Source organism: Pelodiscus sinensis, chromosome 16 (genome assembly GCF_049634645.1).
Source record: "Pelodiscus sinensis isolate JC-2024 chromosome 16, ASM4963464v1, whole genome shotgun sequence".
NCBI lineage: Eukaryota > Metazoa > Chordata > Testudines > Trionychidae > Pelodiscus > Pelodiscus sinensis.
The window spans coordinates 4,140,039-4,160,382 of NC_134726.1; the positions used below are offsets into that span (position 1 = coordinate 4,140,039).

A 20,344-nucleotide genomic window follows, 5' to 3' on the forward strand; every position below is an offset into this window, starting at 1 on the left:
CCTCACTGCTGTGCTCTGCGCGCCCACCCAGGCAGGGACGGGCCCCAGGGCAGGCCCCGGTTTGCTGCTCGGTGCGGCTCCTTGTCTGAGCTCCGAGGGGGCACGGCCAGGGCTCTGGGCTTTGCGACAGGCGGCCTGGCTCCTCGCTGCTCTGACAGGCCTGGCAAGCCCCTTCCCCTCCCCGGGGCTCCCCCGCCACGGCGGTGACATCCATGCCCCAGCGGCAGGGCCCAGGCGCCGGCTACTGCCTCAGCTCCGTAGCCTGCCAGGGAGCTGCACGATGTACCAGGCCGGCGTCCTCAGCGCAGAGCCCAGCGCTCTGTTCCCCGGACACAGCCGGCCCTCCCTAGGCCCTGCCGCCCGCGCCCTGACAGACGCCCACGTGCTCCCGCAGATCCTGTCGCGGTACGACATCATCCTGGTGCAGGAGGTGCGAGACACCGATCTCAGCGCCGTGGACAACCTCCTGGAGCAGCTCAACAGGTAACAGCCGGCGGGCAGGGGGGAGGGGTCCCCCGTCTCAGCCTCCATTAGTGATTAACAAGGCCGCATAAGCAGAGACCCGAGTAGCTACCTAGCTCTGCAGCTGGGAGGCTGGATCAGGGCCACCTATCCCTGCCGAGGGTGGGTCAAGTCAGGCTGGGACTCGGGTCCAATAGTGAGACCCTCCTTCAGCCCCCGCGGTCATTGGGGGGGCACAGAAGGCCCAGCTGACAGGGCAGGCTGAGACCAGCAGGTGAAAGGGGCGAGCGCGGGCGAAAGAGCTTTGTGGCTGGCTAGTTAGCTGGCGTCCGTAGGGAGATCTGCGTGCCTAGGGCCAGGCCCCTCCTCAGCCCCACACGAGGAGCACGGGGCAGAGCATGGCTGGCAGGGGACTGGCATGGTTTGTCTGAGGCCTGCACCCACGGCTTTGGCTCTCCTGGCATGGCCAGGGGCACCCCATTGACTCCGGGAGTGCGTGAGGCTTGGAGCCGAGGCCAGCCTGGGAGGTCAGCGCTGTTCTCCTTTGCGTCCCCCCAGCGCGTCGAAGTACGAGTACAGCTACGAGAACAGCGAGCCCCTGGGCCCGGAGCACTACAAGGAGATGTACCTCTTCATCTACAGGTAACAGGGCTCCTGGAGAGCCGGCTTGGCAGCTGCCAGCCCGGAGCCGGTGTTAATGGGAGCAACGCTGCTGACAGTGGGGGAGCAGAGCTGCGAGGGGAGCCCCAGGCTGGGCTAGCGGGGGGCTGGTAGGGAGGACTGAGGGGTGCTGGTGGGGAGCCCTAGGTTGGGCTATCAGGAGGCTGGTCGGGAGGACTGAGGGGTGCTGGTGGGGAGCCCTAGGTTGGGCTTTCAGGGGGCTGGTGGGGAGGACTGAGGGGTGCTGGTGGGGAGCCCTAGGCTGGGCTATCAGGGGGCTGGTGGGGAGGACTGAGGGGTGCTGGTGGGGAGCCCTAGGCTGGGCTATCAGGGGGCTGGTCAGGAGGACTGAGGGGTGCTGGTGGGGAGCCCTAGGTTGGGCTATCAGGGGGCTGGTCGGGAGGACTGAGGGGTGCTGGCAGTAGGGTTGCCAGGTGTCTGGTATTCACACGGACAGTCTGGTATTTTCACCTCCTGTCTGGTAAAAAAAAAATCAGAAAATACCAGACACCTAAGATGTCCAGTATTTTCTGATTTTTCCCTGGCCAGGAGGCAAAAATGCTGGGCACCTGGCAACCCTACAAACACTCAGCGCCTGGCTTCCCCTGGCCCCCAACCCCAGGCCCCATGCTTACCTGGGTCCGCAAAGCTGCTGGCATAAAATGGCAGCCGGCAAAAAGACCAAGGGGAAGCAATGACTCCCCTGGGTCTTAGTGCTCAACCACTCTCCTTTCCTATCCCTGCACTCACTCTTAAAGGGGACATGCTGTTTTAATGCTGTTTCATTTTAATATATATATATTTTGCTTAATAAGTCTTGGAGTCCTTTTTTTTTTTTTTGCTCAACAACTTTGGTCTCCCCCTTTTTTTTCTTCAACAATTTTTTTCCGGTGTTTTTTTGGGGGGAGGGGGAGGGAAGGATGTTCAGTATTTTTGTTTCAACCTTCTGGCAACCCTAGCTGGCAGAGCGGGTGTGGCGGGAGCCAGGGGGCTGGAGTCAGGACTGAGGGGTAGTGGGGAGCCCCTACAAGCCAAACCCTCTGACACAAATAGTTGGAGCCCCCTTCCCATCCTCTTCATCTCCCCCTCCCCGTTTCCATGCAGGACGCAGTCGGTGTCTGTAGTGGCTACGTACCAGTACCCAGACCCAAGCAACAGCTTCAGCCGGGAGCCATTCATCGTGAAGTTCTCGTCCCCCAACTCAAGTAAGCTGAGCCTGCTGGCAGGGGCGACCCAGCTCTGCCCAGCCCCACGCAGGGCCCGTCCCCCAGTTTGTACCACTAGCCAGGCTGACAGGCCGCCTCCTTGAGGGGAGCCATGCACTGGCTCAGGCATGGAGCTGAGGGGGTGGCAGATGAATGACCCCAGGACAGGTGCATTGTCATGGCCTCCCGCAGGGAGGGCCCCAGGGCCCCTGCCCCAGGCTCAAGCCCTGCTGCCGGAGGCCAGGGAGACTCTTCCAGGGCTGGGAAATGTGCCGGGGGGTCCACTCCCCCAGCCACAGGTACAGAGAGGACTGGACCTTGCAGTCACGTTCTGCTGCGATTTGGCATATTTGCAGAGCAAGAGGCACTGGGGGACATCGTGAAATGGCTGGACCTCAGCTCCGGCTCTCGCCCAGCTGCTGGGGCGGGGAGCTCTCTGGCCGCGTTGGCCAATAGGGGACAGGGCACTTGCTGGTGTAGACGAAGGGAGAAAGCCAGGAGTGTCCCCACTAGGCCAGGACACCCTAGGGGAGCGCTGTTGGGGGCGTTACTGGAGCTGGTGCACAAACCTTATGGCACAGGATAGCACGTGTTCATATGTACACGTATGATGGCTCTGTGTGTGTGAGTGTATATTATGATGCTGGGCATGTGTTCACATGCATGTGCACGATGGCTGTGTGTGTGTGATGGCTCTGGGTGTGCATGTGTGAAATCTCGGTGTGTGTGCGCGATGGCTCTGTGTGCATGCATGCAATGGGTGGGGACATGTCAGTGAGCTGTCTCTGTGTATGTGTGCAATGACTTTTTGTGTGCATGCGTGCGTGCGATGGTCAGGGATGTGTCCATGAGTGAGCTCTGCGTGTGTGCGTGATGGCTCTCTGTGTGCACGCGTGCGATGGCCGGGGACGTGTCCATGTCAGTGAGCTAGCTCTTCATGTGTGTGCGATGGCTGAGGAAGTGTCGGTTTCAGTGAGCTAGCTCTGTATGTGTGCGATATGGCACTGTGTGCACGCGTGCTATGGCCGGGTATGAGTCCGTGAGTGAGCTGGCTCTGTATGAGCATGATGGCTCTCTGTGTGCACGCATGCGTGCGATGGCTGGGGATGTGTCCGTGGGATGACCCTACCTGATGTCTCCGGCAGAGGTGCGGGAGTTCGTGCTGGTTCCCCTGCACACGCCCCCCAAAGAGGCTGTGGCCGAGATCGACGCCCTCTACGATGTCTACCTGGACGTCATCAACAAGTGGGGGACTAACGTAAGCCGCTGCATCCGGTGCAAATCCACCACCGTGTGAACGTACAAGGGGGCTTTAGATCCACAGCTAATGAGGCCAGAAGTGCTGTTCCGAACTTCTCATCTGAGGTCCTGCATCGCCCAGGGCAGAGAACGCAGCCCCAGGGTCCTGGGCCAAGCCTGGCGCTCCCTCTCCCCCTTGCCTAGAGCTAGGCTGGAACCCCCAGAGTCCCATCAGCTGCTGCCTCTGGGCCACCATGCTGGCGAGGAACGAGCCCGCCGTGCTCAAGCGAGATCTGGTTCCCGGAGGAGCTGGCCCTCATGCCGCATGGCCTGACAGCGGCAGGGTGACTCGCCCCCCATGGAAACAGCCTCCTCGTGTCCGGCTCCATGGCGGATAAATGCCAGAAAATGCACCCGTCTCTCTGAGGCAGACCACGGCCGTTCCCATCTCCAGCAGGCCTGGTTCCATGGGGCACGGACCGGGCCGTTTACATACAGACTCTAAGGGCCCCGGGATCCCACCTGGAGAGCCTGTCAATGGCCGAGCTCTGGGCTTAGGGCCTGGCCTGTATCGGCAGCCCCTCTCTGAATCAACATTTTCCTCAGGGGAAGTCTTTGTGGGAAAAACATGGGCTCTCCTGCAGGAAAATAGAGAGGGACTGGCTGATACAGGATCCCGCTGGCCCGAAATGCAGGGGTCTGGGCTGTTAAACGGCATCAACACGTTTCAGTTTGAGGTTTGGCATGAAGCTGCATCTGCAGGCTCTGCTGCAGTGCCTCATGGGAGTGGTAGTTCCGGTACCTCATTACCCATTCTCCCCGAGGGGATCTCCAGATGGACTACATCTCCCATGATACACCACAGCCTCTCCTCTGGCCAAACCATGATGTGATGGCTGGGGGGGTTTGGGAGGGGGGAAAAAGCACCTGAACTACAGCTCCCATGAGGCACTGTGGCAGCCTTTTAAAATCTGCCTCCCCTCCCCAAAAATGGACTTTTCCAAATCAAAACTTTCCATTCCAGGTAAAACTTTGACATTTTGACTTTTCATCCCAATTCGAGACAAAATCAATGGGATTTCGGCCCTTCCCTGGGTAGGGTTGCCAGGTGTCCGGTTTTTGCCTGGACTGTCCATTATTCGGGTTCCCTGTCCAGTAAAAAAACAGAAAATACTGGTCGTGTGAAATGTCTGGTATGTCCTGTTCCCCTGGGATGGAAGCCCGGCGGGGACAATTTTCCCCTGCCGTGTCTGGCGGGGGCGTGATGAGCGTGGGGCCATTTAAAGGAGCAGCGCCCCCTTTCTTTTTTCTCAGCAACTTTGGTCTTTCGCCCCCTTTTTTTTCGCTCAACAGAATTTTTTCCCAGTGGTTTTTTTTTTGGGGCGGAGGAGGAGTGTTCAGTATCTTTTGTTAAACCATCTGGCCACCCAATCGCTGGGAGGGAAGTTCTGCCTTTCACCGAGCCCTCGTGGTGCAGACCAGGGGGCCCAGCACCCAGGCCCCGACACTGAAAGCGTAAGGGAGCTCGGCCCAGCTCTCAGCCCTGTCCCAGTGTCTGCCGGCACCCAACACCCAGCCCACTCAGGCTGTCCTTCCACAGAACATCATATTCCTGGGAGACTTCAACGCCGACTGCTCCTACGTCAGGAAAGGGGACTGGGAGTCTATCCGCCTGCGCACCAGCGAGGTGTTTGAGTGGCTCATCCCCGACACCATGGACACCACGGTCGGGAAGTCGGACTGCGCCTACGACAGGTGAGACGCCGCCTTTCCGCGCAGCCCGGGGGCCTTAACGTTCCTCCCGCCTGGCTCCCAGCACGGAGACGCCATCTAAAACCCCTTTGTGGCCTACAAATAAAAGCTCATATTTTACTACCAGGAGGAGTCTCTCTCCCCAACAGCAGCCACAGAACTGGGGCTCGGCAGGACAGGCCATCTCTCCCCACTCACAGCCCTGGAGATGGGGGGAGTCACCTCTTTCTCTGGCTGCCGCAGCCCTGCACTTCCCAAATCCCCCCTTCTTGCCCCCACTGCCCTCCCACCTCCCCCTATTTCCCCCACCTCACCTCACAGCCCCCTCCTACCCACCCCTTATTCCCCCAGGCCACCCCCTCTCCTTACATGTGAGGGTCCAGAAACTTAACTAGTGGAGCCACATCTGGGAGCCACTAATTACGTGGGCAGCTCTGCCTGCTCCATGGACCACCTGACTGGAGCTTGCAGACCACTGGTGGTCCACAGGCCACGGTCTGAGCACCTCTGACCTAGCAGCTCCGCAGAGAGGACTCAGCCTTTGCTGGCTGCCCCTGCCTGCGTTCCCTCCCGTGGCCGAGCCAGGAGAGCTCAGTGGGAGCCTGGGGAGGGGGCTTCTCGGCATAGGTCTTAGCTCCAGCCTCTCACCAGAGAGCCGCTCTCGGAGGCGGGCCAGAGCAGGAGGCACGTGGGGCCAGGAAGAAGAGTGGAGGATAGCCTGGCACCGCGCTGTGTCTCAGCCCTGCCGACGCCATCCCCAGCTCCCTGGAGTCGGGGCTGTTCCTCGCTGCGTCCGACTGTGAAACGAGAGCCCCTGGGAAGCGCAGGGCCTTGACCCGAGGGGGGGTTGTTGTGTTGCAGGATTGTGGTGTGTGGCCCTAAGCTGAAGAAAAGCATCGTGCCCAAGTCGGCCGCTGTCTACAATTTCCAACGCGTTTTCAAGCTGGATGAAGACGAGGTCGGTTGGCCAGGCCCCCGAGAGCAAATATTTAATTCCTTTAGACAGCGGAGCTCTTCCTTCCGCTGACGCTCCCTCCCCGGGGGACAGGCATTCTAGGGGGACCCGGCCTCTGGCAGAGCTGTTACACTGTGTCCCCACTTGCTGTTCCCATGCAGGCCCTGGCTGTCAGCGACCATTTCCCCGTGGAGGTGACCCTGAAGGCTCCCTGACGCTCCAGGATGCCTTCACCTACACCCGCTTGGACCCCTCTCCCTCCGCAGCAGTGGAACCCGGCTCCCAGCCTCCCCAGCTGTGACCCTCCGCCTGAAAGAACACTCAGCACCAGCATCTGCCATCCCCGCAGGACAGCAGCCCTGGCCGAACCAGCCCTGCTCATGCAGCCGGGGTAAGTCAATGACACGTTGGTGAAAGACGCGGGCATGTCCGCCCTGGTGTCTGGGGAGCCACACGTAGCCACGGGACAGCCAGCATCAGCAGCTGGCAGGGTCATCTGCCACCCATCACAGCCGGCACTGGAGCAGCCTGAGGGCTTCAATCTACCGGGCTCATTCAGCCCTTCGGGACACCAACCCTCAGCAGCCCCCTCCCTCTATCAGCGCATAACGACCTTCATGAACTAGGGCTGGATTCCAACTGCGACTTGAGTTCCTATCAGTTCTGCCTGGAAGGGACCACGTGGCCCTCATCCAAAATCACTGTGTCAACGCTGTAATTCGTGGTGGCAAGTGAAGGGAAGTGACCCCTTTGCCTGTAGCTGTCTGGCTGTTACAGTCACACTCCTTGGCCTGGGGGAGCTGTAGTGTTTAGTTAATGCTCGGTGTGGAGGGACACAGCCCACACGGAAAACAAAGCTTCCTTCTCAACCATCCTCCTTTCAAGGCATTTTATTGACAATTCACATTTTTAACAGTCACTCTTTTCGGAAGCTAAGAGCCAGGAGGCCCTAGCCATGCCATCTGACAACATTTCACAGTAATGACAGGCTGACCACTCGTTTATCTACTTGGATCATCTAATCAAGCGTTTCCTGCAGCCCCTCCGGAAGAAGGAATCAGTATTAGGCACCATACGGCAGGGCACTCGTGCAAGAGAGCTAGAGACAGAAGGCTAAGGGGATGGCGAGGAAAAATCAGATCAATTACACTGAAAAATATGTCATCTTAACAATCTAAAGTTATTGCTGGGTGATCAGAGATTCGCATATGGCTCTTCAATATTTTAGGCCAGCGACTTATAGCGGGGCAGGCCGCTTCCTCAGCCTCTTCTCTGTTTTAGCATCTCCATGTACATTTGGAGAGACTTTTGAATAGAGTCCTTGGAGATGAAACTGACAAAGTTCTGAATGTCAGATTCGCGGTGGGCGAGCAGGCGGTCCACCGTCGGCTTCCTCATCATGGACTTGGTGATCTGACGGGCGTGGTCTGTGAAACAGAGAGTTAGACTGTTGGTCGTGCGGGGGTCAGTGTACGTTACTGCCCGAGGTCTGCCTGTCAGCCGGAGGACCCCCGGGCGTAATTACCTTCCTGCGTAAAAACAAAGTGGGTCCTAGCACCCTCTTGATTCTAATGGGGAAAGGCAGGACAAGAACTAATAGCTGGAAGCGGAAGCCAGACAAAGGCGAATGGAAACAAGGCACAAATGTTTAACAGTGAGGGTGACTAAGCCCCATGGCAGCCTCCCCAGAGAAGTGGTGGATTCTCTGTCTCTCGGTGCCCCGACGCTGGGCTGGAGTCCTTTCAGGGAGACGCTTCTGTCAACCACGTGCCGGACTCAGGGCAGGGGAAACCGGGTGAAATTCTCTGGCCTGTTCCATACAGGATATCAGCCTAGACAATCACAGTGGTCCCTTTCGGCCTTAAAAATCAATGCCCTCTGTCAACGCTATTTGACCCAAGCGGCACCATCAAGAATAAGTGTTAACTACCCCACCCCAAGGGGCCAGTCCCTGGGATCTGCTTCCAGATCAGCGGTCAAGCCAGTTTCCCAGCTGGGGAAAGTCAGCACTGCTCCGTGGATGTCAAGGCATCTGCACCAGTTGCGGGAGGTTTCAACCACAGAGAATGCCATTACGTAGGTCTGAGGCCCGTCCCTGTCACGCTACGGACACCCCCTTCCAGCACAGCTGGTGTCTCGCATCAGCCGCTGCCATGCTCGCTGTGAGACCTGGGCTGGCAGGCGCTGTTGGGAACATTAGGGATGTGACAGTGTAACCGGCTAACCAATGGGCATGAGCTCGGCAGTTAACGTTCACGCAGGCTCCCCGCACGCACCAGCTCCCAGGGAGCCGACTGCTGCCCTGCCCTGAATTTTTCAGCAGTTACACTGTATCTTAATTACACGCATTTGAACAGCCCTAATGAACGAGACGTTACAGTCACAGAAACTCCCCGAAGCTGATCCCAGGTCACAGACATTCACCACGACGCTACCGCCCGCATCCCGGTCGGGGGAGATCCTCGGGAGTACGGAGCGAGGGAGTGAGCGCTCGGGGGGGCAGAGATCAAACAGTCCGAGCGCAAAGCTTGCCTGCCACCTGTGCATAAACCAAACCCTGCAGCAGCGGCCACATGGCGGCCCATCCCCTCTGACCTCCCTGCTCTTCCCTCTATACGCCACATTCTGCTAAAGCTTCCGCGCCATTCTTCCGCCAGCCTTCCCCTGCACTGACCCCTCTCCTATGGTCCGAAGTGACTGGAACGCGATTGGCTCCCCAAACCAGAGTGGAACTTGTGCTGCGCTGGATACCCCTCCCCAAACGTCCCCCTTCCCAGCCCCGGTGTCAGGCTGCGGGAATGCACAGCAATTAGGAGACGGTAATGAAATCAGTGTTCGCACAAGGGTCTGATGGTTCTCTTAAAGTCAGTCCATGCTAATTAGCTCGGCCAGCTGAGCAAGCACCGTCGTTCTAGCGTGGTCGGCTAGAGACTGCATTTGTGCAACATGCGGTTCATTTTCTAGGGGCTTGTCCAAGAACAAAAATGGAAAAGAAACAGATCAGCTGCCCTCACCTACACTGGAGACGTGATAACCCACCAGTGCCCCTGTGTAGCACATACTCTAGGCCTGTGGTTCTCAGTAGGGATACGTGTACCCGGGAGGGGTGTAGGGTAGGGTTCCCTGTAAGCTGGACACTTCTGTGGCCGCTCAAGAGAGATTCTAATGCTGCCCAGCTGATCAGTAGGGTGGCCACAGCTAGGTTTGTGTTTCTACTGGTGGTGCACATGCCCACATGCCTTGGTGCACATAAACATTTATTCTGCACGTGAATAGAAAAAATCCACACATGGCTGGAAAAGATTAGAGGGAACCTTAGTACACAGTGGTCTTCCGGATTACATCAACCCATCTAGATATCTGCCTGCTTTTACAACAGGCGCCAAACAAGCCCCAGCAAAGTCAGTACACACTGAAATTTCATATAGACCAGGCCTTGTTTCGACCACCCTAGATGCTGCAGACTGACCTGTAGGTGCAGTGTTTCTATTCCATGGTAAAAACGAGAGCAGGAGCAACATTGCAGTAGTCGTGGGCTGAGACACGTTTGTAAGCAAGAACTTTTTTCAAGCAAGGCAAAACTGGGGTGTGGGGGTACAAATCAAACTCCTGAAGGGACCGTGGACAGCTGAGCACCACCCCGCACATGCATGTCAAGGTGCGGAGCGGGTACCGGGACAGTGCCCTCGTGTGGGGACTGTGAGATGTGCACCGGAGCCTCCAGGAAGCCAGAGAAACGGGGCCTGGGGACTTGCTTCTCTCTGGGATGAGGGGCTGGGGACTGATGGGCATCCCGACACCCTCCCCACGCTGGGCGTGCAGGGTGAAGGGGCCAGGGAACCTGCCTGTCAGTTCCACATTGCAATATCCTAATGTCCTAGCAGGCAAAGGAATTGGGATGGAAAGTGAGACCCAACGGTACGTTACACCCAGCTCTTGCGTGGAAGGGGAGAGGGGCTGAGGGGCCCAGCCTTGGTTAGTTTCTCTCAGCCCATTCCCGAGTGTCAGGCATACGCAGCACGCGTCTCCCAGGGGCTGGGCTCAGCTCTGTGTCAAATCCCCACCATGGCGTTCAGACCCAAGACAGCCCAGCACACGCTCCTCTCACAGGCTCACCACAGCCCAGCACACGCTCCTCTCACAGGCTCACCACAGCCCAGCACACGCTCCTCTCACAGGCTCACCACAGCACAGCACACGCTCCTCTCACAGGCTCACCACAGCACAGCACACGCTCCTCTCACAGGCTCACCACAGCCCAGCACACGCTCCTCTCACAGGCTCACCACAGCCCAGCACACGCTCCTCTCACAGGCTCACCACAGCCCAGCACACGCTCCTCTCACAGGCTCACCACGCGCTGAGTTGCAAACTGCCACCAACGCACGCGCCCCGTCGCACAGCACTTGGAATTTCTTCCCCTCCCCCGCCCACTGCCCTAGCCCGGCTGCGGCTCACTGGCCTCGCGGCAGGGCCAGCTGCGTGTGTGAACCCCATGCTAGCCAGGGGAGATGGCCTGCTGGCCACCACCCGGGGCATCTCAAGCCCAATATGCCCCCTGCACTGCCTTTCTTCCTGATCCCATGGGAGCCAACAGCAGCTTTGCCACTCATTTCAGTGGGGGCTGGCTCAGGCCATGAGCTTGGTCCAAAGACAGACCTGGGGTGGGGCCCACGAGTGCCAAATCCTGTGGGTATTTGGCACTGGATTCTCCCAGGGCTGCAGTGAAGCATTACAGGCCAATTCCCTGCATCTCTTTGCCAGATATGGAGCTATACCATCTCACAGAGCTGGAAGGGACCTTGAGAGGTCATCGCGTCCAGTCCCCTGCCCTCACGGCAGGACCAAGTATCATCCCTGACAGATCTGCCCCAGATCCCTAAGTGGCCCACTCAAGGATTGAACTCACAACCCATGCTCAAACCACTGAGCTATCCCTCCCCCCAGGGTATGCTAGTGGATCTAGTCCAATACTCTTCGGCCTCATTTTTTACCCATCTAGCATCCACATCATGGTGTTCAGATGAACAGGGGACTGTTAAGCCTCCCTCTCCGATTCCATCTCATTCCCCTCCACGGGCTCCCTGCTCTTGGACAGGCGCAGAGAGCAGCAGCAGCGTCCCGCAGCCAGACATCTCTTACCTGGAATAGCTAACCACTGAGACATCACGGCAGCAGCCGTGCTCTGGATCTTCTCCTCCGGTACCAGCTGATCTACCAGGCCTATTTTGTGGGCCTCCGCTGGGGAGTACAAGAGCCCCAGCTGGAGGGAGCGCTCCGTGGCCCGGTTTCCTATTGTGTTCACCATTGTATCCTTAAACCTATGGGAGAGGAGAAACTCTCAGCCAGGGGAAACGCTGAACAACCAGCCAGCGTGGAGAGAAGCATTTAGACCTCAAAGCAAAGAGCTGATGACCAGGAACGGCCCTGTCCTCCTTCCAGTCCCTTCTCAGAACCCACCTCCGCTGGGACGCCTTCAGACCGCTCTGCAACTGGCAGGCAAGCCTCAGGGCTGCTTTGCAGATTGACTGGTACCTTGTGTGTCACCTTGTGGTTCAACTGTCCATAGCCACCCATTCTCTCAGCTTGTACTTTCACTGTATGCTCTGCAGGGCAGTGACTGTCTGTTACATGTACATACAACACCTCACACAATGGGCCTGGGACCTCCAGGTGCTACCCCCATACACATGACCTCTGTCCTGTCAGAGACGCTAGTGGCTCTGAAGACACCTTTCATAGCAGCATTGCTCCCTCCACCCCCAGATACACCTGTCTGATAACAGTGTAACCACCTGCTTACCAGAAAGGTGCAACAATCCCCAGCTGGGTTTCGTTCAGACCAATGCTGTACTTTGGGTTCTCAGCCAAGATTCTGTAGTCACAGGACATGGCCATCAGACAGCCCCCTGCCGGGCTGGACCCCTGCCACAGGAAGGAAGAGATCAGGTCTAGCTAAGTCTCCGCAACGTGCATCCAGTTCTAAAATACTGCGAGAGGAGATGGGTAACAGCATCGGGGATACGGCTTTAAAGACATGTCCCTGTACATTGTCAGGGAGCATGGTCAGAGAAAAAGCCATTCAAACAATTCCTTCCATTTCAATTCTTCCCTCCTCCTCACTCCATTTATGCTGTTTGAACTTTCCCAGCGTGGGCCGGTCAATTTCATGCCTCTTCGTCATCAGTGTCACTGTCAGCTTCTCCAGCTCCAACCAGGCTGTCCTGTTGGGGTTACAAACTCTGCATGGGGGGTGGGTTGTTGTTTTTTTTAAACCCAAACTGTTTTTCCTAATGGAATCTATATGTAAAACCTGCCCTTGAGACCATACTTGACCCAACTGTGTCCCTTTTAAAAAGTCCTAGCCGCCTCTTTTCCTCGTACCTTCAGTCTCAGAAAGTCGAGCGCTCCTGCCAGTGTCAGCAGTTCTTTTGTGGACAAATCAAAGCGAGTGTCCAACCAATACACAGAAATCGCCTGTTCAATGACACACATTCAGGCTGCATTTCCCCCTTGGCCAAGAATCACCAGATGGGCCGGCGTAATCCAAGAAACACCAGCCAATTCCTGTGCATAAATTACTGCCAACACTAGCAGACATCTTAACTGCCCCTGCTGTGGGTCTAACGCGATGGCTTTCTGCGCTCTTCCCCCCACAATGCCTGCCCTTGGGTTCATTCTCTCCAGCTACCGAGGCTACTAAGGAGCTTGAAATAAAGAGGCTGCTAAGAAGGCTAGTGGGGTGCATGGGCAATCAGGTGAGTCTACATCTCACTAGGGACCCCTTCACATTTTTGTGTGGAGACTGAAATACACTCTCGCCCCCCGGACTCATCCTAGTGTTTGCACACAACACCTTATTCCAGTCTCGTCCCTGCCCCCACAGTACCCCGGGAAGTGACTGACAACCGAGAGCCTCCTACGAAGTCAGGTATGAAGCTGACTTGCATTGATAGCCGCTATTGTCACCAGGTTGGATTGGTACAGCCTGAGCCACATCTCCTGAACAGCTCTCCAGAACTCCGCATAGTGCTCCGTGCTCTTCCCGTACATCTCCATAATATCCAGACCAGCTGAGAAGATTTTAGGGGCACCCTAAGATGGGAGGGAATAGACAATTAATATGTAACAACTGACCTTTCAACCTGTGACCCACATAGTCATAGAATCATAGAATACTAGGACTGGAAGGGACCTCGAGAGGTCATCGAGTCCAGTCCCCTGCCCTCATGGCAGGACCAAATACTGTCCAGACCATCCCTGCTAGACATTTATCTAACCTACTCTTAAATATCTCCAGAGATGGGGATTCCACAACCTCCCTGGGCAATTTATTCCAGTGTTTGACCACCCTGACAGTTAGGAACTTTTTCCTAATGTCCAACCTAAACCTCCCTTGCTGCAGTTTAAGCCCATTGCTTCTTGTTCTATCCCCAGAGGCCAAGATGAACAAGTTTTCTCCCTCCTCCTTATGATACCCTTTTAGATATCTGAAAACAGCTCTCATGTCCCCCCTCAATCTTCTCTTTTCTAAACTAAACAAACCTAATTCTTTCAGCCTTCCCTCATAGGTCATGTTCTCTAGACCTTTCATCATTCTCGTTGCTCTTCTCTGGACCTTCTCCAATTTCTCCACATCTTTCTTGAAATGCGGTGCCCAGAACTGGACACAATACTCCAATTGAAGCCTAACCAGTGCAGAGTAGAGCAGAAGAATGACTTCCCGTGTCTTGCTCACAACACACCTGTTAATGCATCCCAGAATCATGTTTGCTTTCTTAGCAACAGCATCACACTGCTGACTCATATTCAACTTGTGGTCCACTATGACCCCTAGATCCCTTTCTGCCGTACTCCTTCCCAGACTGTCGCTTCCCATTCTGTATGTATGAAACTGATTGTTCCTTCCTAAGTGGAGCACTTTGCATTTGTCTTTATTAAACTTCATCCTATTTACCTCAGACCATTTCTCAAATTTGTCCAGGTCATTTTGTATTATGACCCTATCCTCCAGATTAGTCGCAACCCCTCCCAGCTTGGTATCATCTGCAAACTTAATAAGCGTACTTTCTATGCCAATATCTAAATCGTTGATGAAGATATTGAACAGAGCCGGTCCCAAAACAGACCCCTGCGGAACCCCACTTGTTATGCCTTTCCAGCAGGACTGTGAACCATTAATAACTACTCTCTGAGTACGGTTATCCAGCCAGTTATGCACCACCTGATAGTAGCCCCATCTAAGTTGTAATTACCTAGTTTATTGATAAGAATATCATGCGAGACCGTATCAAACACCTTACTAAAGTCTAGGTACTAAAGTCATCCACCGCTTCTCCTTTATCCACAAGACTCGTTATCCTATTAAAGAAAGCTATCAGATTGGTTTGACATGATTTGTTCTTTGTTCTTTTGTTTCCCTTTATTCCCGTAGCTTGTTTGAGCTCATTCTGTGCCTTTGCCTTTCTAATCTTGCCCCTGCATTCCTGTGCTGTTTCCCTATATTCATCCTTTGTAATTTGTCCTACTTTCCATTTTTTATAGGACTCCTTTTTTATTTTTAGATCATGCAAGATCTCGTGGTTAAGCCAAGGTGGTCTTTTGCCATATTTTCTATCTTTCCGACACAGCGGAATAGTTTGTTTTTGGGCCCTTAACAATGTCCTTTTGAAAAACTGCCAACTCTCCTCAGTTGTTTTTCCCCTCGGTCTCGATTCCCATGGGACCTTACCTATCAGCTCTCTGAGCTTACCAAAATCTGCCTTCCTGAAATCCATTGTCTCTATTATGCTGTTCTCCTTTCTACCCTTCCTTAGAATTGTGAACTCTATGATTTCATGATCACTTTCACCCAAGCTGCCTTCCACTTTCAAATTCTCAACTAGTACCTCCCTATTTGTTAGGATCAAATCTAGAACAGCTAGTTAGGCAGAACCTGACCTGATCATGTGTGTAAAGACTGTGCATGCAAATATTTTTACAAAAGTCCTAAGAGGTACGTTAATGGATAACTCAAAGGCTATTACCAGCAAGTAAAACAACAAAGGGGGAAAGGAAAAGGAAATGCATTTCTTTGTAATCATTATTTTTTACTTAGCAACACTTGTGGCTTATTTCTAATTTGATGCCAGAAAATGCCAAGGGATTTCTCAAGAGAGAGGAAAGAACATTCCCCTCCCAGATCAGCTGGTTTTGGCGCCTGTTATATTTCCTTCCATCCCTGAGGGCCCTGTAGCAATGATCTGAGAGGGGGTGTCCCCACGCCATGCTCTGATCCCCCCTGGTCTGGTTGCTAGAGAGCAGTGTGGCTAAGCATGCAGCAAAGGAACACACCGGGTCCAGCACTCGCCGCCTATCCATTGCACCCCCGAGACAGCCCCGTAAAACGTATCCTCCTTTCAGTGCAACACATACCGACGTCAAAATGACGCCTCTGCAGCTTCGGTCATTCTCCAGTTTCTCCAGGCTGATTACGAACTCTGTCAGGAAGTCCAGGCTCAGGCTGTTCACAGGAGGGTTCTCCATCTTCATCACAGCCACCCCTGCGCCGTGGAAAGCAGAGGAGTTAGAACCCACCCGAGCCGACCGTGTCTGCCAGGCTGCTGATTAGCACACTCCAGATCTCGGAACGTTCCCGAGACCAGACTAGATCAGGTCTCAACGCTGGAGTGGGAATTTCCCCCATCAGATTAGCTGAGTCTTTGGGTGTGGGGTTTGCCTTTCTCTGCAGCCTGGGTCACTTGCAGGTTTCAGTTAGTGAGAATGGTGGATTCTCTGGAATTTGAAGTCTGATTTGAGGACTTCAGGGATCTATTGTCAGAGCGGGTGGGTGAGGTTCTGGGGCAACCCCCTCGGGGTTCTGTGTGTGGCCTGCGAGGCATTTTGTTTCCTGTTGCCCATGTGCAGGGTTGCCAAATTCCACTGGTTTCCGGCAGCCGAGTTTTTTCCCTACTGGTATTGCTAAAGTGACACACACGTAAAGCCAGGGCCTGTGGAATGGTGATTGCACACAGCATTGACTGAGAGAGCCATGCGCTCCCTCTGCATCCAGTCAAAGCACTGCTAACAGTTCAATCGAGACACCCTGCAAATTCTAGGTACACCAGCACAGTTGGCAAAACTACTCCATCCCTAGAGACTGTCTTGGGTATGACAATCTTGGGGCCCACTGAGATGAAGGAGGGCCACCCACGCGGCTCGTTCACTAGCCCAGGTTGCCCATCGCGGTGCTAGATGATTGTGATGGTCCCTTCTGGCTGTAAAGTCATTTTGTACCTTGGACCATGCCAGTTTACGTAACTACGTCACTGGATTTTCTCCATCCACATCGTGCCTGTCAGGGTATCTGGCATCCCTCTAGCTGCTTCCATGCAAAGATCTGTGCATGCCACTAATATTATTTTAGCCTCCCAACACCCTGTGAAACATTGTTCCCTGCCTGCAGATGGGGAGCTGGGACACAGAAAGACAGAAAGCCCTAGTCAGTGTGGCAAAACCTTGTTCCCGATTGCCTCTGGAAGAACCCCCTGCAATACAGCTGAATCACACTAACAAGAGGAGAAATAGGGTGTTTTTAAATGGCTCGTACTCTGGCAGCTACCGCCAAAAGGAGTAAACAGTGCATCCTGTTGTTTCAAGCAGGTGAAACTAGCAACAGCCCACCCTAAAACACCTACTGAATATTCTGCCTGTACCACTAGCTCCCCACTGACATCAGTGGAATCGGGGAGCAGGATCAAGGCCCCTATGTCACCGAGACTGGTGTGGCTGATTCGAGAGGGCTAGCACAGATCCGGCGGGGGCTGGAGCGGAGAGGCTAGCTTTTTCTTGTAAATATTGTTCCCTTGATCACAGTCCCATTCCACTGACAGAGGTATCCGAGTGGGACTGGTGGTGTGCACATAGGGAAGGGACAGGCACTGTGTACGTTAGATTGTTTGGGGTGTGTTTGTGAAGACCCCTATGGCAAGCTGTGATAGGACTGAAGGTCTATTCCTGCAACCAGATACGTGTTCATGCAGAAGCCTCTAGGCCTAAGTCACTGCAGGAGACAAAGTCACATTCATGTTAAAACAATCACAGAAGCTTTTCCAAGTGTCCCCACCTTCTACTGCAGGTATCATGCATGGCTCTGTAACACCAACCCTAGCACACTGTATACACACACAGACAGACCCCAGAGCACTGTATGCATGCGCACACATACACACACTCCTGCGTGCCATACACACACACAGAACCCAATATTGTACATGTACAAAACCATATCCCACAGTACCATATATGTAAAGAAGCACACCCTAGCATACCATACAGACACAGATATGCACACATACAGTACACATACACGCAGAGCCCAGCACACTGTATATACACCCACACCAGGATGCTGTATATACTGTACACACATGACAAACTGTACACACATCCCTACACCCCCAGTGTGCTGTGCACATACACACACTGCAGAATACTGTACACATGCATACAGAGCCTGCACCCAGTATATACCCCATACACACGGCTGTACACACACAGAGCCCAGCATGCTGTATACACACATGCAACGCCAGCAGGCTGTACATATATACACTGCACACATACACACACAGAGCCCAGTATGATGTACACATACACACACACAGGCAGGCGTGCAGCATACATGTACACACACACTAGCATGCTGTACACAGCCACACACACACAAAGCCCAGCATGTTGTACACACACAAACACACCAGCAGGTAGTACATACACCAGCTGGCTGTGTACACACACGTGACATGCTGTAAATGTACACACAGCACACGCTGTACACGTGACACACATCACATTGTACACAGTGTGCACAAACACACAGCACGCGGTACACGCTGTACATGCGGTACACACGCTGTACACGCTGTACATGTGCACACATGGCACACACTGTACACGCACACATACACTGTACATGCACGCAGTACACGTACACACTCATTGTACACACACGCTGTACACGTGCACACACACACTGTACACACACGTGCACACACACACACGTGCACACACACACGCTGTACACACACGTGCACACACACGCTGTACACGCATGCGCACACACGCTGTACACACACGTGCACACACACACACGCTGTACACACACGTGCACACACACACACGCGCGCGCTGTACACACACGTGCACACACACACACACGCTGTACACGCGCACGTGCACACACACACACACACGCTGTGCACGCACACACACACACACACGCTGTACACGCGCACACACACACACACACGCTGTACACGCGCACGTGCACACACACACACACACGCTGTACACACACGTGCACACACACACACGCAGTACACGTACACACTCACTGTACACACACACGCTGTACACGCATGCGCACACACACACACACACACACACACAGGCCCCCCTCACCGGTGCTGCCGTCCAGCTCCACCGCCACCCGGCCGTGGCCGATCGCTCTGCGCGGGGCGGCCCCAGGCTCCCGGCCCCCGGCCCCGCGCAGCCCCGCACGCGGCCCTGCAAGACACACACGAGTCAGCGGCGGCCCGGCCCGAGGGGGGAGGGGCGGGAACGGGCCGGGCCGCACCTGAGCGGAGCAGCCGCCGGGCCAGAGTCACCGCCGCCGCCGCCGCCATCTTCCGCCCGCCGCCCGCTCAGCGCCGCCTCGCGCCGGGCCGGGAGGGCGGGACGGGGCGGGGCCTGGCGGCTGACCGGCCCCAGACACTGACACCGGGCACGGGCTGACTGACAGACACTGACACCCCCGGCTACAGACTGACTGGCACCCACAGACACTGACACCCCCAGACACGGGCTGACTGACAGACACTGACACCCAGACACTGACACCCCCGGCTACAGACTGACTGACACCCACAGACACTGACACCCGGGCACGGGCTGACTGACAGACACTGACACCCCCGGATACAGACTGACTGACACCCACAGACACTGACACACCCAGACACGGGCTGACTGACAGACACTGACACCCCCGGATACAGACTGACTGGCACCCACAGACACTGACACCCCCAGACACGGACTGACTGACAGACACTGACACTGACACTGACACCCCCGGATACAGACTGACTGGCACCCACAGACACTGACACACCCGGACACGGGCTGACTGACAGACACTGACACTGACACTGACACCCCCGGATACAGACTGACTGGCACCCACAGACACTGACACCCCCAGACACGGACTGACTGACAGACACTGACACTGACACTGACACCCCCGGATACAGACTGACTGGCACCCACAGACACTGACACACCCGGACACGGGCTGACTGACAGACACTGACACTGACACTGACACCCCCGGATACAGACTGACTGGCACCCACAGACACTGACACCCCCAGACACGGACTGACTGACAGACACTGACACTGACACTGACACCCCCGGATACAGACTGACTGGCACCCACAGACACTGACACCCCCAGACACGGACTGACTGACAGACACTGACACTGACACCCCCGGATACAGACTGACTGGCACCCACAGACACTGACACACCCGGACACGGGCTGACTGACAGACACTGACACTGACACCCGGACACTGACACCCCCGGATACAGACTGACTGACACCCACAGACACTGACAACGGGCACGGGCTGACTGACAGACACTGACACTGACACCCGGACACTGACACCCCCGGATACAGACTGACTGACACCCACAGACACTGACACCGGGCACGGGCTGACTGACAGACACTGACACTGACACCCGGACACTGACACCCCCGGCTACAGACTGACTGACACCCACAGACACTGACACCGGGCACGGGCTGACTGACAGACACTGACACCCCCGGCTACAGACTGACTGACACCCACAGACACTGACACCGGGCACGGGCTGACTGACAGACACTGACACTGACACCCGGACACTGACACCCCCGGATACAGACTGACTGACACCCACAGACACTGACACACCCGGACACGGGCTGACTGACAGACACTGACACTGACACCCCCAGATACAGACTGAT

At 55.4% G+C, this 20,344-nt stretch overlaps 2 protein-coding genes across 4 annotated transcripts in view; one reads left to right on the forward strand and one right to left on the reverse strand.

Moving 5' to 3' along the window:
• LOC142818570 (deoxyribonuclease-1-like 2) overlaps positions 1–12,811 on the forward strand; it is a 24,361-nt gene extending 11,550 nt beyond the window's left edge. For both annotated transcript variants that reach the window (XM_075899140.1, XM_075899141.1), the window contains exons 3-9: positions 395–483; positions 1,021–1,104; positions 2,227–2,327; positions 3,473–3,585; positions 5,167–5,321; positions 6,180–6,276; positions 6,435–12,811. In XM_075899140.1, the coding sequence (XP_075755255.1) occupies positions 395–483; positions 1,021–1,104; positions 2,227–2,327; positions 3,473–3,585; positions 5,167–5,321; positions 6,180–6,276; positions 6,435–6,488 (693 nt within the window). In that variant the 3' untranslated portion in view covers positions 6,489–12,811. The remainder of the gene's footprint in view (positions 1–394; positions 484–1,020; positions 1,105–2,226; positions 2,328–3,472; positions 3,586–5,166; positions 5,322–6,179; positions 6,277–6,434) is intronic.
• On the reverse strand, positions 7,148–19,047 carry ECI1 (enoyl-CoA delta isomerase 1). Of its 2 annotated transcripts, none has more exons than XM_075899138.1 (7): positions 18,890–19,046; positions 18,715–18,819; positions 15,688–15,815; positions 13,222–13,368; positions 12,077–12,198; positions 11,416–11,594; positions 7,148–7,700 (listed from the first exon to the last, which is right to left on the reverse strand). In XM_075899138.1, the coding sequence occupies exons 1-7, from the start codon at positions 18,936–18,938 to the stop codon at positions 7,534–7,536; spliced, it is 897 nt and encodes a 298-aa protein (XP_075755253.1). In that variant the 5' UTR covers positions 18,939–19,046; the 3' UTR covers positions 7,148–7,533. The 2 variants fall into 2 exon arrangements, with proteins under 2 accessions (XP_075755253.1, XP_075755254.1); XM_075899139.1 differs by lacking the exon at positions 7,148–7,700 and adding an exon at positions 8,223–8,457 and having other exon boundaries at positions 18,890–19,047.
• Positions 19,048–20,344: the final 1,297 nt, after the last annotated feature.

Bases quoted from the DNA above. Each gene is read 5' to 3' on its own strand.
- ECI1 (XM_075899138.1), bottom strand. From the start codon at position 18,938: ATGGCGGCGGCGGCGGCGGTGACTCTGGCCCGGCGGCTGCTCCGCTCA. The intron at 12,199-13,221 runs GCAAGTCAGCTT...TTCCTGTGGCAG, and splicing joins TGACAATAGCGGCTATCAAT to GGGTCCAGCCCGGCAGGGGG. The intron at 11,595-12,076 runs GTAAGCAGGTGG...CCTCTCCCATAG, and splicing joins GGGATTGTTGCACCTTTCTG to GTTTAAGGATACAATGGTGA.